This window comes from Pinus tabuliformis, chromosome 4_2 (genome assembly GCF_031772625.1).
Source record: "Pinus tabuliformis cultivar Carrire ecotype Pingquan chromosome 4_2, CPIR1, whole genome shotgun sequence".
NCBI classification, from domain to species: Eukaryota; Viridiplantae; Streptophyta; class Pinopsida; order Pinales; family Pinaceae; genus Pinus; species Pinus tabuliformis.
This window is the reverse complement of record NC_142304.1, coordinates 153,793,548-153,812,518: the sequence shown is the minus strand read 5'-3', so window position 1 is coordinate 153,812,518 and position 18,971 is coordinate 153,793,548. Positions and strand designations below refer to the sequence as shown.

At 38.7% G+C, this 18,971-nt stretch overlaps 1 protein-coding gene across 1 annotated transcript in view; it reads right to left on the bottom strand.

Moving 5' to 3' along the window:
* The window catches only part of PTAC6 (plastid transcriptionally active 6), a 162,217-nt gene extending 144,035 nt beyond the window's left edge, over positions 1 to 18,182 (bottom strand). Inside the window, exons 1-2 of the mRNA XM_089428367.1 lie at positions 17,297 to 18,182; positions 16,829 to 16,897 (exon numbers count right to left, since the gene is read on the bottom strand). Of these exons, the coding sequence (XP_089284493.1) occupies positions 16,829 to 16,897; positions 17,297 to 17,971 (744 nt within the window). The 5' untranslated portion in view covers positions 17,972 to 18,182. The remainder of the gene's footprint in view (positions 1 to 16,828; positions 16,898 to 17,296) is intronic.
* Positions 18,183 to 18,971: the final 789 nt, after the last annotated feature.

Sequence of the window (18,971 nt, the reverse complement as noted above, 5' to 3'; positions counted from 1 at the left end):
GTCTCTTCACCCTCAACATTGTGCATAAATAGAAGAGGTACTTTCCGCTTTTGGACTCACTCCAACACACATCTTTCTCTTTCTTCATCTGATTGGGTCATACAAATTACAGGCCGCCTGTTCTTCTCCACACGTGCGAAGGTTTCACTGGGTATTTATGTTCTCTGCATTGACCGAGTTGCTGCCAGCTTTGACCAGTGTTGACCGGGCAGTATTTGACTTCATTTGACTGTGATTTTTGTGGGAGAATCTCTATTTGGGCAGGCCGCATATTCTGGCATAGATATCGAGATTCTCTGAACAAGTTGACTAGCATTGACTGCAACCCTTTGACTGCAGAAGTTGATTGTGTGTTGACTAGGTTTGACCAGATTTTTTCAGTACTATTTTGGGTTGATTTGGACTATCGTTGGAGGCCAAGTTGACTGGATTTGACCGAGTTGATTTGGAGGAGACTTTCTGTTGGTTTGAACAGCGTTGACTTTCTGATTAGGGCATCCTGTTGACTACAGTTTGACTGGACTGTTTTGACAGTGTTTGGCCAAGTAAATTTTGTATATTGTACTCTCTCTCTGTGCTGAACTTTTGAAGAATAATAAGATTTGATCAAAGGGTTTCCCCACATTGGGGTTTTTCCCTGGCATCCACCAATTATTGTGTCCTCTTGTCTTGGCTTGTCTTATGCTTATTGTTTATGTTCTATCAGCGTTTACTATCAATGTTAATGTGATTGTTAATTTGGAAATTAATACTGGGCTAATAAGAAAAATTGAAGTAAATTGCTCTTAAGCATAGAACATACCATTGTTATCTACTATTAACAGAAAGACTTGACAAAAATCCCAAAACCATCGGGCCACATGGAACCCTTCATGGACGCAAAGGCAAAAATTCACAACTCTTTTTTCCCTCTGAACCTGTCAGACCTTTGTTTCGACTTCTATGGCCGCTACCTGAACAAGGAAGATCCCTTTTGAGTCGTTGAATCGGGACTGTACTGCCTAACTGCCCCAACTATATACCCTTTCCCAGAGTTTGTGTCCTAGCTTATGGCCACCTACATCAAAGAGAAGAATTGTTGTATTTCATCCACTGGGGAGAAAATTTTGGAGGTCACCCCAAAGTTGGTACAGAACACCTTTGTTTACCCAAAATCCCCAAACTTTGAGAAATATACAGAGACCACACTCTTCTATGAGTATAATGGACTCTCAGCTGGAGAGTAACAGGTTCTGGCTCCCAACACCCAATTGCCTGCCAGTTTAGAAACTTTTCCCATTTCCTTGTTTTCAAAAACTGTGCAGCCCAAATGGTTGTTATTCTGTTGTTGTTTGGTGAGGATGAGATAACAATTGTCCCCAACGTAGCCTTAGAGCTCTTGCACAAAATGATGAAACCGGATATTGTCCTTGACATCCCCTCTTTTCTAGTTGAGGCTATCAAATTCCAATGTAACTAATTTTACCTGGCCGCCTACTTCAGATACTACATATTGGTTTATTTGTTCCTTTACACTCATGTGGAGGAATTTGATTACCTAGGCCTCAAAATTGTAGACTCCAATAAGCAAAGAAAAGTTGTAGTTGACTGGGGTAGTTCTTAGAAGAAGAAACCCAACAATGAGGGGTTTTCACAGTTTATTTCTACTTTCATGGCCACTGCTTATAAAATTATCAACAAAGTCTCCCCTCCTAGAGTCTTGCCCCAACAGAAACAGATTCTTCAACTTAGCAAGGATGCTAGGGTGGGTGATTGGTACTTGTTTGAAGACTACACTGAAATTAGGGTATATGGGTCTGAACTGCCTCCTTACCATCTACATGTGTTTATGCCCATGAGGATTTTTGCTTTGGAGTCCATCAAGCAGAGCCTTAATATAGACAAAATCCATTTTTTCCCTACCAAAAAGTGTTATATGTTCAAGCTTACAATGACTGTAGGTCCTGTTGCACAAATTTTGTCAAAGTTCCAAAGAAGTAGATGTACCAAATTTTTCAACGGATCAAGATCATAAGCCATTAGTTTTTGAGTCATTGTAAACCCATTCTGCAAAATTTGTAATGTAAATGATGCTAATAAGACCGTGTATGTATGTAACAACCTAGGTAAGCCTATTATTTTTGCGTCGAATTTCATCCTATGGGGTTTTTCATCTCACTGATTTATTTGCATTTCTAAATACGAATGATCAGTAGAGTTTTTCCCTCCAACTTCACCCCAAAGCTAGGGTGGAATTTATCGTCAAAGTCTTAGGCGAGTCCTAATAGAGTCTTTTGTAAAAATGATTTAAGAATAATTTAAGCTAATTGGCTAAATTATTTTATTACAAGTCACTTTGTCTACTAGATCATATTGTGTCGCAAAATTGAGTGAATTATTTGAGTGTCTATAACAAACGAGTATTCCCCTTTGAGGGTTGAACTATGTAAAATATTATGTAAAAAATATTTTAGTGCATAGTTCCTCATACTTAGACTCCATGGCTAAAATATTTGAGGGTAAAAAAGTAATTAATCCCCTCAAATGTCGATTAATTAATTTTTCTAGCAAAAATAAAATTAATCCTAAGCCAGAAAATTAATTAATTAGAGTCAAAAATTAAATTGCTAGAGAAATAAAATTCTCAAAGTGAAAAAAAGCGTGGGTTCTAAAGAAATTAATTTTTGGAGGTCCCCCACCAAGGGAAAATTGGACCCTTGGGCCTTGGTGGTCAAGTCAAAGTCAATTTTTTTAAGAAACTAGCTCAAAATAATTATTTTTGAGCTAATAAAAAAGGGTTTAATGAGGATTCAAAAATTCCTCAAAAATAATTATTTCAACGGTAGAGATTAAAAGATCATCAAAGATTCATCAACGGTCGAGATTATTTTGACGGGGGATCAAGCCAACTAGCCGTTATTTTCTATTTAGATGATTTTTCTATAAATTAGAGGTCATTTGTGTCTCAAGCCATCTAATGTTTGGCTAATGTAACTCTGTAAAGCTAATGTCCCACTGGGAACGTTTTGAATAATCATAATAAAGACTTTGGGGTGCAATTCATGGTGTCTCTAATCTATTGATTTGTGGTATGTGTTGGGTACGGGCATTCCTATATTGTGCTTTATAATTTTTATTGAATCATTATTTCATTGTAGGTGATAGGAACATTCTATTGGTAAGTTGTGGGCTTACCTTAGGTGATCTGATTCACTGTGTTCTAACGGTTTATCTTTCAAAAAATATATAGTGTTTGCAAGTTCCCCATGTTGAAAAGTGTAACTAGGTTCGATCTTCATAATGACATGTAATTGTGACTTTTGTAAATGATGTAATAAAGGAAATAAAATTATTTTTGTATGCCTTGATTCATGGGTTTCATGAGCAAGAGATTTTATTTGTTAGTGGCTCCCATTGAGAGCTTTAGGATTTATAATTAAGTCAAAGAGTCAATGTCATGTATAAAGAGCTCTTCTTGAGCATGAGTCAATGTATATGTCTATAAGATTGTCTAGCAACCCTCCAAAAGACAAGCACAAGTTCTCTTCCTCATGTCAGCTTCAAGATGAAGTAAAGATCTCATGTCAGCTTCAAGCTATGGAGACACACCTATTCATACATACATGTCGGCTTATTTATAGGGGGGAACCACTATAAATATATGTAAAGGCTCTTCGCATTAGAGAGATAGTCAAGCTCTGAACTTCGGGTAACAGAAAGATGACAAGTTCGGACAAAACGCAGAAGTGTAATGAAGGGGCAGCGAGGGTTTGTTTAGGACCAAACACAGAAATATCAGTTCAGATTTCTGAAGGAAAGTCTCGGTACCTCAGTAAAGGAACACTGCCTAATCAAGGACATATATACTACAATTTGATACTATTGAGAAGCCACATCTTGTTGAAATGATAAGACTATGATTTGATGCTATAAAGGAGACAATTTAGTAATATACCATGGTGTTTCGGTGTTGCTTTAGTGATATTCCAGTGAAGTATTCGGTGCTACTTTAGTGATAATCCAGTGAAGTATTTGGTGCTACCTTAAGAGGAAAGTCATAAGTGTGTGACATAATCTCAGTATTGTTACGAGGGAGAAAGGTCTTCGTGCTATCAATAGTATCTATGGTTCAGTGACATGACTTCAAAATTGATGCTACAAGAGAAGAAGAAGTGTGGCATCCTTGACAAGTTCAGTGATCACAGTTCGGTGTCATCACATATGGTGCAAAATCTGAAGTAGGAGAAACCAAGAAAGTGCAAACAAGAAGGTGGAAGAGAACTTGCGTCTTGGTCTTGGAGGGGCTAATGGGTCAAGGGTCTTGGTCTTGGTATTCGTCAATTGGAATCTCTATAAGAAGAATTTGGTGTGAGCTTTCCTCTCAAAGAGAGAGGTTTTGGCCCTGGCTTATAGCTTACATGATGTGTCTCTTGTGTACTTATGTTCATGCGTTGGTTATTGTTTGATAAAGAAGAACACTAATAACCTAACGTGAAGAAGATCCTAATCTAAAGAAGTAAAAAGAATTCACAAGCAGTCACAACTCACTAATGGAAAAGAAATCAACTAACACTAATGCCCTAGATTTCTCAACACCCCAACCCTTGAACTCCAAGTTCACAAACTGTGGGCACAGGCTGACTATGTTTGGATCCTGAATATTTTTTTTATGGTTTTCTAACTTCGCTAAGGCTATGGTTTGGCATATATCTTTCGAAATACATACAGCCATCATCAAAAATTTACAAAAAAAATTCTCAAAATTTCTCTAGGTATCGTACACTTGTATATTTTATAAATAGAATTTGTATAATTATTTTGTAAATTATTTTACTTTCTAACCCTTGTTTCGCAATTGTGGTTTTCTTGGGTTTTGAGATTTTTGAATTTTTGTATATATTGGGGTTTTGGGCTATTGTAAATTCATTTGTGCAGGTGAGATCAAAGGCAAATAGTTGGATTAGAGCTAGATCTAGGCCCTTGAGGGTAAGATCTAGCCTCTAAAAAACATTTGCAGGACCAACTACTAAAGAATTTTTAGGAAATTGAAGAGTTGAAGCAAAATAATTTTTTGGAGCAAGGGTTTTAAATTGTTTAGGGCTCCTAAGCCCGACTTTCTCCTCCAAAACCTCAACGTTGGCCTCTTAGGCCTCTACGTCACCCTTTTCAGCCTCTTAGAGGCTCATCGTCAGCCCTTAAGGGCCTCGACCTCCCCTCTAGGCCTTGTCGCGGGCCCTACAGAACCTTCCTCTCTCCTTTTGGCCCCTTATCCCTCCTCCGCTAGACTCTTTCCCCCTTGCTCAACCCTTCTCTTCCTCCTCCTAGCCCCTCGCACTCCCTCTCGACCTCCTCTCTAAGCCTTTCGCTACCTCCTTTAGCCCCTGCATCAGCCTCTTTGGCCTCTTTCCCTAGCCGCTAGGCCTTCTGGACCTCTTTCACCCCAACGCTAGCCCTACTAAGCCTAGCGTTAGCCTTTCTCGGCCCTAGTTTGCCTCTCCTCCATCCCTGGTTGGTCTCTGAAAATTTTGGACTGAATATTGGTGGGCTTTGTAGGAGAAATTGGCTCAACTTTTGTGTTTTCAAGTGCCAAATCAATTGGAAAAATTTTGGCAACTTGGGCAAGCAATCTTCAAGGCCTTGGGCTTAGGGTTTGATTTCTAAACCCTCACTTTTTCTCATTGTTTGCTACAACTCTCTGAATACATTCATAACAGTGATAAAATTCATAAAAAATCACATCTAAATTGCCTAAATATATCAAGAAATTCATGGTAAAAAATTTACTAGTCATTGGTAAATTGGGCATTGTTTCTTGGGCATAATTCTTAATAATTTCATGACTGATATCTCTGCATAAAAGTGTGATCAGATCTGATATAATCTGAATACTACATCTTAAGAGGGCTAAAAAATTCAAAATTTCATATTGGCAAATTTGTTTTGGCATTTGGTAATTTTTGGGTACATTTTGGCACACACTCTCACATTGGTGGCTCACTGTTTTCACACTTTATCACTGCTGTCATAAGTGCTTTTAGATCTGATATAACACTGAATAATTCATCATAAGAAGGTTGTTTGACTTGTATATTCACTTGGCAAGTCATTTAGTGTCTCATTGATCATATTTGGTTCTTACATGCTTGTCATTTCTTGGATCTAGAGTGATTTACTTCTTGTTGTCCTAAATCTATCTTAACATTGAACTATAAGTTACATAAGTGGTTTTCATTGTTTCATGCTCTAATTAGTTCATTGTGGAGAAGATTTATGCTATTGGAATCTAACATTTACTTGTCTTGTGTTAGCTCTAAGATCATTAACTTAGCACTAAAATCACTCAATAAGCACTTACACATCTAAGCTCTAATCTTGTTGAATAGTTTAAGTCACTTTAGGCATTGAATTAGCTCTCTCCTTCTTAAGTGTCTTGGCATCTAATTGGCATTATTGTGTTGAGCGTCTAATTATTTGAGGAACATTGCTAAGGAAATCGTTAGATAATTGCTAAACACATAATTGTGTTTTGACATCACACCCTAAGAAGCTTTGATAATTATACTGTCTATCTGAAGCATTGGCATCTTGATAGTTATTGATTCTAAGTGAGCATCTCTTAATATTGGCATAAGATCATTGGCATTTACTTTGTTTAAATTTCTTGAAGATCTTACGTTGTCGCAAGTAATTGTCATCATTGGATAAGTGTTTTTTGGTTAAGCATATGGTGAATATAAGTTCATATTTGGATTGTTTAGTATTAGCACTTGATAATTGGCACATTCTTCGTAATAAGATTGTCTTTCCATTCATTGTTGAGTACTCTTGTCATTGAGGATTAATATTAACTCAAAGAACTTAAATATTAAACAATCTTAACCTAAGAAGTCACTCATCCACCTTGCATGAGCATTCTAAGTCCAATTGCATTAACAAACATACCTCCAAGCATAAGCTTGGTTGACAGACTTCTAGGGCCACCCTTTCTCAATTTAGCTTGAGGGATTCAGCACCTTTCTAGTGGTTAACATGGTGATCTTGCAGTCGTCAGAGCCATAGTCTTTGCAGTGTTGGAGGCGTCGAGTGGTTGGAACACACGGGTAGGTATCGTTAATCAAGACTTTGCTTGCTTCCTATTGGCTTCCATCCGACAACCTACTCTAAATACTGATTCCAAAATAGTTAAGAGGAAGGTCATACTTAGAATAGGCATTTAACTAAAAGTAATCAAGATTCTTGCATCACACCTAGATCCTAGGATTTGCATAGCATATAGATTAGTAAATCATCTAAGCAGCGATTGTCCATCTGATTACTTGGTCTCTAATTAATAATAAGCGAGAAATTGACTCCATAAGGCACCGGTCTCAAAGTTGAATTTAATCCAATCCTTAAGTCTTGCTTAAATTAACCAAGTAGCTAGGCAACTCAATCGTGTCTCCCAAACTCGTTGATCGCCAACTTGTCCTCCATCTTCACATTTCCATAGGGACTACCCCCCATGGCCTATTGTTGGGAGACAGCTAGAAAGGAGAGGTCGGGGATCAAAGTGACAGTCCTCGACCTGAGTCGTTTTTGCAGTCCTTGTACAATCTGAGCAACAATAGGTCCCTTTGTTGTGAAATCTAGACAAGCTTTCCAGCAGGTTGAAATTATGTTAAAGGAATTGAACTTTGAAATAGGAGAGGTGTGGCATTATGATCCTCATGGTATCATATCTAGTAGAAGGAAAGAGATTAATGCCTCTACCTATGAACATGAATATAAACCTGAATTAGAATGGAAGGCTAATTTTGATTCATGGCCCATCAATACAAAGATGGAAGTCGAGACACCAAGCACAAAGGAAAAAAATCAAATGAGGAATATTGATGAGGCCGGAGATATCGAGATGGAGGATGCATCCTCAACCAAGAAAGAAAAACTCCAAGAGCAGACTGAGGAGGAGATTGAAGTCAAATTCACTGAGAAGAACCTAGACCAACCAGGCTTCCAGGTGCAATTATAGGATCCACAACAAACTACCACCCCCAGTTCAACCAAGATAGCAATCTTGTTGAGAATTCAATAGGGCAATGAATATGTTAATTCTCTTAACTTGATAATTTTTTTTTTCTAGTTAAGACTAACTTAAGTACCCACGGGGGATTTGAACCGGTGACCTATCGCATGGAGAGCCTTGACAACGCACCCATTCACCATCAATCCAAAGCCCCGTGGGCCTCTTAACTTGATAATTGCTTGTGTTACCTTTTACTTATTCGCTTTGTTCGTTATTATTCCAATATGCAATACATCAAACAGCTGCCAAAACAATAAGAACAATGACACAGTATATACGCTGCAAGCCAGGGCCAAAACTCCTCCTCTTGAGGGGAAAACCCAAAAATCTCTTCTTATCTTTCAGATCTTTCAATTGATGAATACCATGACCTAGACTTAGACAAATACCCTCCAAGATCAAGTTTACCACAATCTCCTGCTGCAATATCTTCGACCTCCCAGTAGATCCGAAATTCTGCTCCCCAGTAACTGCTACAACTACTGCTGCTTCTTTAGGAGACTTCGATCTCCCTCTAATAGCCTTCCTCTTGACTTCGCTTACCTTGCCTTGAGTCCTAGGGCTAGTAAGATGCCCTAAGAGACCTTCGCTTGTCTTCCCTTCTCTTTTGCTTCCAAAATCGAACGCCAGAAAATCCCAGCGCAGAAGCCCTAACTTCGATCTTCCCAGAAGAATAGATAAGACCCAAACACTTTGACTTCTTCGACTTCTTTTTCTTCGCAGTCCCTTCTTTGACTTCTCCTTCTTTTGCTTCTTCACATGAGAGATGAGTGAGTGAGTGATCCAAATGGAGGACGAGTTCCTCTTATATATAGGCTTCCTCAAGGGTGGACGTGGCTCTTCATGTAGGCCGACTTGACAGCTCCTTAGGCCGACTTGATCTTGGAGGTATTTTGACACTTTCAAGACAAAATATTTTTTCCTTTACAATTTACAATGTGCCCATAGGGTCTTCCATATATGATAATGACTCTTATACCTAGGACAAATCCTAGAAGCACTCAATGGGTGCTTGATCTATAAAATAAAAGAACTTGAGCATGAAACCCATGCTCCAACAATGATAATAATTTCTTTTTCATTTTATATTTACAAGAATACATTTACACATTTTTCAACACTCCCTCTTAACTAGGAAGGTATTCATAAGAGGTACATGGTCATTCTCAATCTGAAAAGATCTCATAAGAAGAGTCGGATTGGTAACCCATCTGTCTAGCATCATATTAACCAACATTGTCACATAGCAAGGCCTTGACTAATAGCTCTATCTCTCCACAAGATCAGAGCACAATGATGGCGAGACCAATTATGTATAGACGCCATCATCATTATCTCCCAAGGTACATACTCCACCCGGGTGTTCACAGAGTATGACCTCCCATTGGACTATTCTTATCTTGGGTAGCTAATCCTCAAAGAATATCGGTCCACAACTACTCTTGTCTTGAATACCTACCACATTCTCAAAGAGTATCGAATGCCGGATGGTTACCCAATCCTCCCTTCTTTCTTCCCAAGTGAAGACACGAATGTAGTGTCTATCTCTCCCTCTCAATTAGGGAGGACAAATCCACCAAACCAAGCTTGTCCCTTAAGTATACAAGCTTCTTGTTTGGAAGTGATTTCGTCAATATGTCAGCTACTTGTTCATCAGTGGAGATATACCGTAGCTGCAGCACACCATTTTGTACTAGCTCCCAAATATAGTGATACTTGTTGTTGATGTGCTTTGTCTTTCCATGAAACACTGGAACCTCAAACAAACGAATGCAACTAGCGTTATCACAAAGTATCAATGTAGGGTTCATCGGTCCTTCAAACAGGTCGGATAGCACCTTCCTTAACCATATTGCTTCTCTATTTACTTCACATTGTACAACATATTCAGCCTCGACACTACTCAAAGCAACAGTGTCTCCATCGAGGATCCTAGACTAAAACATCCTCCCGTAGTGCTTCTACCATCTTGTTCAGTGCCTCCCTAGTCGGAATCTATATGTCCAATCAATTGGACATCATTCCTTCTATCATATTTCAAACAGTAGTTGATGGTTCTTTGCAGATATCTTAGAATATGCTTTGTTGCTATCCAATGATCATGCTTCGACTCCACTTGGAATTGACTAAGTACATTTACTGCAAAACATATGTCTGATCAAGTATTCACCAAGTACATCAATGAGCCAATGAGTTGTCTAGACTCTATATCTGGAAGGATCCACGAGGCTTGATTCGAAACTCCTTAGTCTCTTCAAGTTTGTGATCATCGGAGTGGTCATAGGTTTACAATCCATCATGTCGAACTTCTTCAGTATCTCGATCACATACTTTCCTTGACCCAAATAGACTTCATTCGGTCCTTGCCAAACTTTTAATCCCAAATAGTAATGCATCAGCCCAAGATCCTTCATGTCAAATTTTGCTGCCAATTGCTTCTTACATTCTTCAATTTGACCTTCTACACCTATCAAGAGAAGATCATCTACATACAGAAGAATAATTGCAGGTTCATTGTTTACAACCTTAATATAAAGGTTCAAGTCCGCAGAACCTTTTGTGAAGCCTATTCTTTGTAGGTATGCATACATTCTAGCATACCATGCCTTTGGTGCTTGCTTGAGGCCATATAATGTTGTCTTCAATCTGCGAACATATGCCTTCCTATCTTTGACTTCAAATCCCAAGGGTTGTTCTATATAGACTTCTTCATCTATAGTGCCATCCAGAAACGCAGTTTTGACATCCATTTGGTGGATGTTCCATCCCATTGATGCTGCTAGAGAGACCAATGATCGAATCGTTGTATATATTGTTGTTGGAGCGAATGTCTCTTCATAGTCAATTGCTTCAAGTTGAGAGAACCCTCTAGCCACAAATCTTGCTTTATACTTATCTATACTTCCATCAACTACATGCTTGATCTTATAGATCCATTTGGAAGTAACCACAAATTTGTCTTCGGGTCTAGGTACAATTTCCCAGACTCCATTCTTCATTGTAGATTGATACTCTTCATTCATGGCACCCTTCCATTCTCGATGTTCTACAACTTCTTCAAAGGTGGTTGGTTCTGCTTTTATTAATTTTGTCATGTATGCAGCATACCCAGAATAGTTCTTGGGTCTCTTACTTTCTCTAGATGATCCTTGTGCTGCTCCATGTCCTTCTGCATCAAGTAGTGTGGACTTCAACCAATTAGGTCTTTTCCTTGTTTTTGGAATGACCACGGGTTGAACAGGTTCACTAGGCCCTTCTTCTTCATGGTGTGATCCTTCTCCTTCCTTGTCAACTTCCTCCTCAAATATCAGAAGTTCTTTATCATCAGAATCTATAGAAAGTTCTTTTGACTTCTTGAATGCTATACTCTCATCAAATATGACATCGCGACTAACTTCAATGTGATGTCCATCTTTCATATAGATTCTATAGGCTTTCTATGAGTTACTATATCCAACAAATATACCCTTCATACAGGAAGAATCCAACTTCTTTCTTTTGTCCTTTGGTATATGAATATACACAGGACACCCAAAGATTCGGAGATGATCAACAAATGGCTTCTTCCCAGTGAACACTTCTTTTTCAGTCTTGTTATCTAGAGATTTGTGAGGATATCGATTTTGAATGTAGATTGTTGTCTTTGTTGCCTCACCCCACAAAAACTTAAGTAGATCTTGATCGTGTAACATTGCATTTACACTTTCTATGGTGGATCTATTCTTTCTTTCTGCGACTCCATTTTGTTCGGGATTGTATGGGACTATCAGCTCCCTCTTAATCCCAAACTCCTTATAGAATGCTATAATCTCTTTGGATGTATATTCTCCTCCATTATCAAATCTTAGTATCTTGATTCTTCTTTCTGTAAGGTTCTCCACTTCAGCTTTGAATTCTTGAAATTTTGTAAATACTTCATCCTTGGTTTTCATTAAGTAAACCCAAGTCTTTCTTGAATGATCATCTATGAATGTGACATAGTATAGATGGCCTCCAAGTGATTTTGGAGTCATAGGGCCACACACATCAAAGTGAATGAGATCCAAGATTTCTTTCGACCGTGAAGCACTGCTTCCAAATGGTCTCTTGGTATTCTTGCCCAATGCACATCCCTTGCAAACACCTTCATGATCCTCCTTCAAATTCGGTATTCCATCTACTATGGAATTTAGAGTTGGAAGTATTTTGAAATGTAGATGACCAAACCTTCGATGCCAAAGTTCACATGGACTAATCTCAATGTGAACTTGGCTTACGGGAGATATTAATCTGTAAAGCCTTCCTTCTCAGATACCAATAACTTTTGCTTGATCTATGCTTGAGTCTTTTCCCCAAACAACTACTTTTCCATCAATGAAGGCTACTCTATCTCCTTTGTCTTCTAAACTTGAAATAGAAAGTAAATTTTTGTGCAAACCTGGAACAAATAGAATGTTGTTGAGGTGGATGTTGCTTCCATCTTCAAGTTTTATGGAAGTTGATCCAATGCCTTTCACCAGATAGCTTTTGTTGTCTCCAAGTTCCACAGAGTAAGCGGATTTTCCTTTTGATAAGGTCTTCAATCGGTGGGAGTGGCCAGTCATGTGCCTTGATGCACCACTATCAATTACCTAGATGTCTTCGTCTTGGAATGTCCCAGAGAGAGCCGAGAAGAGACCTTCATCCCTTTCTTTGAACGTTACTTTCTTTGAAGAGAATAATAAACTCCATGCTACTTTGATACCTTTCTTGAGATGGCTTGCAATCTTCTTGATGACCTTCTTCGTAGTAGAGGAGATTTTCATTATGCCCATAGAGAACCAAAGCTCTGATACCATGTTGAGAATTCAATAGGGCAATGAATATGTTAATTCTCTTAACTTGATAATTGTTTGTGTTACCTTTTACTTATTAGCTTTGTTCATTATTATTCCAATATGCAATACATCAAACAGCGACCAAAACAATAAGAACAGTGAACAATAGGCTGCAAGCCAGGGCCAAAACCCCTCCTCTTGAGGGGAAAACCAGAAAATCTCTTCTTATCTTTGAGATCTTTCAATTAACGAATACCATGACCTAGACTTAGACAAATACTTATTAGCTTTGTTCATTATTATTCCAATATGCAATACATCAAACAATGACCAAAACAATAAGAACAATGAACAATAGGTTGTAAGCCAGGGCCAAAACCCCTCCTCTTGAGGGGAAAACCAGAAAATCTCTTCTTATCTTTGAGATCTTTCAATTAACAAATACCATGACCTAGACTTAGACAAATACCCTCCAAGATCAAGTTTACCACGACCTCCTGCTGCAACATCTTCAACCTCCCAGTAGATCCGAAATTATGCTTCCCAATAACTGCTGCAACTATTGCTGCTTCTTTAGGAGACTTTGATCTCTCTCTAATAGCCTTCCTCTTAACTTCGCTTGCCTTGGCTTGAGTCCTAGGGCTTGTAAGATTCCCTAAGAGACCTTTGCTTGTCTTCCCTTCTCTTCCGCTTCCAAAATCGAACCCTAGAAGATCCCAGCGCAGAAACCCTGACTTCGATCTTCCCAGAAGAATAGATAAGACCCAAACACTTCGACTTCCTTTTCTTCGCACTCCTTCTTCGACTTCTCCTTCTACTTCTTCGCATGAGAGATGAGTGAGTGAGTGATCCAAATGGAGTACGAGTTCCTCTATATATAGCCTTCCTCAAGGGTGAACATGGCTCCTTAGGCTGACTTGATCTTGGAGGTATTTTGACACTTTCAAGACAAAATAAATGTTTCTTTACAATTTACAATGTGCCAATAAGGTCTTCCATATATGATAGTGACTCTTATACTTAGGACAAACCCTAGAAGCACTCAATGGGTGCTTGACCTAAAAAATAAAAGAACTTGAGCGTGAAACCCATGCTCCAATAATAATAATAATAATTTCTTTTTCATTTTATATTTACAAGAATACATTTCATACTTATGAAGACCGAACCTAGTTACACATTTTTCAACAAATCCTGGGTTCAATTGGAAGCACATCAGCAACAGGCCCCAAATGAGAGGAAGGGCAAATGACAGAGGAGAAAAACAATAAAATTAGGGATGAGATGTTATCCCAACTAGCTTCACATTCAGTTCCCTACCAAAGCAGCCTTTTAGCTGCCATGGACTTGGAAAGAAATCAGATGAAGTTCTCCTGTATCATCCTTTAGTGCAGTCCCTCCCCTCTGGGCCACAGTTCAGAATAGTGGACTTGTCTTTGGATATGAATAGTGTTCCCTTATAGGACAAGATCAATTTGCATAGGCAAGCAGAGGGGATGATTTATAATGAGTTAAGCAAGGGAGCCTTGACCATCAACAAGGCCGAGAAGTTGTTGGAGAAGGAAGCTACTAAAATAAAGCAGGAAAAGGCCAATTCAAGAGCCCTCCATCTACAAAATGAAGGCTACAAGGAGCTAATTATCAAACTGGGGGTGGACCCAAATGATAAAGCTGCCATAGATGCTATCATTAAAGGCTCATAGTCAGAGATCTAGTCATTGAGGCAGCGACTTAAAATGTCGATTGCAAAGCATGTACAAACCAAAGAGTTGGCTCAGGTGGAAAACAAGAAGGAAATCCTAGCTAAGGAATTGATAGAAAGAAATAACGAGGTGGTAGCCCTCAAATTGAAGGTAACAAAGCTGCAACAAAGGATTGATTCTCACATTTGTGTTGTGGTTGTGCCAGACAACCCACAAAACCCTACTGAGCAATTAACCAAGGCTCTCACTGATCTACAGCTATCAGAGAGCGAGCTTAAGAAGATACAAATTGACTTGGACAACACCAAGTACATGTTGGAAAACAAGGAGAAAAAGCTCCAATCCACCCAGGCAAGTGTGGAACAAATTAACAACAAGTATCAAGTGGCACAAGATGAGATTAAAGCATTGAAGAATAGGTTGAAGGGCAACATGTCCCTCATTGAAGCTAGGCAACTAATCTAGGACAATATCATCTTTGAAATAAAGAAGATATGGGAACACCTAAAATTAGTTGCAGAACAAAAAGTTGCAATAAAGGCCACTAAATTCTGTTGTGAATAAAATATAGATATAAATAATAAAAAAAGATTAATTAGTAATTAGTTAATGAAGAGGTGTGTACCTAAAGAACAAGATTGTTCATAAAGGGACACCTACCTAGGGTATATAAGCAGGCCCTCACTCTCAATTGTAACATCATTCTCATTCATACATTTTTAATATATATCTTGTATCTTCAATGGAGATCTACATATTCCAAGTCTTCTGGAGTATTTAACTTTTGAGTATACGAACTTTGTTCGTAACATTGGTATCAGAGCATTCCTCTAAGTATATGAACTTTGTTCGTAACATTGGTATCAGAGCATTCCTCTGAGTATAAAAACTTTGTTCGTTACATTGGTATCAGAGTTGTTTGATTCTCTGGCCACTCAACCGTGGTATCAGAGCATTCCTCTAAGTATACGAACTTTGTTCGTTTCACAATGTGTGGAAAGACCTAGTAAAGGAGCAGTTGTTTAGATAAGGAATACAATGGTTTTGGAGTTGTGGTTTAGGGCTATTGTGTGTCCTAACCAGTCTTGTGAATGCACAAAAATCGAGGTCAAGGAGGCACCAGCAGTGAGTTGTAGATGTCACCTTGTTGATGGTTGGATGCTAGTGGATGGTGTCCTAGAAGAGGACAGTTAGTGAAGTTTGTTGGCAGCGAAGAGGAAGGGTTTCCTAGGTGATTGGATGCCCTAACCAGAGTGCAGATGCTACAGCAAGGATTGGTCACTCGTGGTCTGTTGGAGGGCAGCGTGAGAGTGGAAAAAGTGTGAACACGAATTGGGCATTTATGCTCTGTTGGAAGGCAGCGTGATAGTGCCCAAGTTGGAGCCCGATGTGCACCATCTTCATGGACTTAGGTGGTTGCTAGAGTGGCAGAAGAAGAGCTCAAGGGTCTGATCAGCTAGGAGCAGTTTTGAGTATCCCTAGACTTGTGTGTGGAGAAGGACATCTACAGCAAAAGATGGGCAGTCCTCCTAGCCCGTGTTCATTGTGAGAGATGGACATCTTGCAGTGATAGGTGGCAGCCCTCCGTGCCCTATGTTAGTCTTCATTGGAGCAGCGCAAGAAGACTATAGTGGGTTGAAGTCCCTAAGTAGCTGAGGAGCAGCAGTGGGCAGTTGTGAGTTGTTCACAAATGGAGTTGTGAACAACTCAACAAGAGTCTCAATGTGTTGTGCCCTTGATGGACTAAGGCACAACTAGTGAGCAGATTGGATAGTTGAGGTTCAATGGCCAGATGGACTTGGATCATTGATAGAGGCAGTGTTGCAAATCGGGAGCCGAAGGACCGGGCAGGTACAGGGTATGACCAAGAGGAGCTGAGAGAGCGCGCTACATCAGCCAGATGGTCAGAGTATCTTGTTGAGGGTAGATTGGTTGTCGATGGACTGACACCAAGCCCCAGTTTTGTATCTTTGTATCAGTGGATGTATGAGGGCCATTATCCCTAGTACGGGAGCCCTAGACTGTTGTATTATTCAAGTTGATTAATATAACGAAGTTGGGTTGTACATAATTTGGGTTAAAAGTTGTGTATATTTTGTGCACTAGTAGATTTATTGTTGTTTATATTCCATTGTGCAAAGTAGCGTCGTTGTGATTCTTGGTTTGGTAGCGTCAGTGATTTAAGATTCTATCCTAGACCCCAAGATCATGGAAAAACAACATTGTTGCACTACAATGCTAACAAGAGGCATGTTGACAACAAAATCAAGAATATGCTATGTGCTTACCTTCTTAGGCATTTCCCCCACAACTTCAGGGATAGAATAAACATCCGTGTCTGGCGGAGTTACATACATCTGCAGCCATTGTGACATTATCATTAGAACCGATTAAATTTGTTTAAATACAAAAGACACATAAAAAGAAACATCAACAAAATAGTTTATCGGACTCCAGATGTCCAAAAGAAAAGTGCATCAGGTTTTTCAGGTATCGGCAACTCTTCTTGGTTGGTGAAAATAAGAATCAATCATTCACATTGGCCAGGGGTTACCACCAAATCCCAATCCTGTGTTAAGCCCAACTCTCGGACACAAAAGGCATGGTAGAAAAAAACAGCCCGTTCCAGAAAATTCGCCCTTTTAAATACACCAATTTCGTAAAGGGAAGTATCATAATACATACATACATATAGAGTAGTCATTTGAATTGAACATAGTGATTAGAGCAGCAAAATGGTTTATGAGCAAACATGCCTCTCTGAAGTCGTAAACGTCGTCATCAGGATCTGGTACCTTCCTGATGAAGAAATCACAGTGAAGAAGGCAAATTTTATGAAACTCATCTTCATTTATCTTGTAATCAATCACCAGCTCGGGGTCCCATCCTTGAGTTGACACAAACGTTTCACTTTCCACCGCTGGGAAATCCTCCTCTGCGATATCATAGATGATCTCATGGTCCTTGAGATTATCCGGTTCCTCCTCGTCCTCATCCATATCCATATCCATCTCCATCTCCATCTCCATCTCCATCCCGTATTCCTCCTTGTCTCCGCCTTCAAAATCATCTTCATCTTGGGCTGGAACTCTCCACCTCCGCCATCCGAATGAGCTTGTCGTTGCGTTTCTGTTATTCATAAAACCATGTCTGCTCTGCCGGTTCTTGTCTGAGGGGCGGAAGAGGGATACCCAAGTCGTGTTACGATTGCCTGATATTGAGCAATGACATAGGTTTAGGTTCGGGTTTAGGCTGGGGCTGTTACCTGAAGCAATTGCATTGTTGCAGAGGGGTTTAGGGGAGGTTTTGGATGCACGACCAGATAAGTTTGGATAGCTGGACGATGACTTTCTCAGGGAAGCAGGCTTGCAGAAAACTGTATTGGGATTGTGGAAATCAGGGGTAAGGTGAACTGGAAATGAAATGGCCATCCCCTTGGAAATTACGATTTCAACACACCCACTCACCCCGTCAAGTTTGCATTGATCAATGTAAACTTGTCTGATACATCCATATCGCTCCCTTACCGTGTTTGGACACAAGATGGCTAGATACGAACCAACAATCTTTAATCATATCCTTCTATGTTCTATTCTAAAATTGTCAAAATCCCTGTGAGAACTTTTGTTAAACGAGAGATTTGAATTGCGGAGGAACAAATTAATGCTTCTCTTTATTGAGTATTAATTTTATCAAAACCCATCTGATACCTCTTTACTAAATGAAAAGTCCAAAAAATCCAATTATAAATTCATTTATAACTTTAAATTTACTGAGCATCTAAAAACATATAACTTCTCTACATACACACATGTAAGAATAAATCAATATTTCTATTAATTCCAGTTGAGTACTTTTAGTAAAGAAAAAGTTAAATATAAATTTATTAAATATTTTAAAAATAATAATTTGAAATATATTTTTTCTTTTTATTTAAAGTGGAAATCCTAACCTAATAGAATGAATTGAAAATTTCAACGTAATAGAATGATTAATGAGTGAGATTGTTATTTTTAAAAGTTATTTAATAATGGTGGTTGAATAATGTTATAAAGGAGGAAATCAAGTTACTTCGAATTTGTAATTCGTAAAGAGGTAAGGTCTATTCATGCCAAACATTTTTCGGTCTTGGGTCAATAGTATGTTTTGTTAAGTCTGAGGAAGATAAACTCGTAACCAACCATAAACAAATTTAGGGCAATACTTAAGGACCAACTTCTTTATATATGTAAACTATATTTCTTTATATTTGAAACTTTAACCATTTAAGATAAAATACATATTCTTAATCATTAGACTCACTCAAACTATATAAATTAATGGTATATATACCACAAGTATATACCAATCATATAGATGTTAATGTATATATAGGTGGTATATATATCACAAACGCATACCACCAGCGTATGATGATGATGATGATGATGA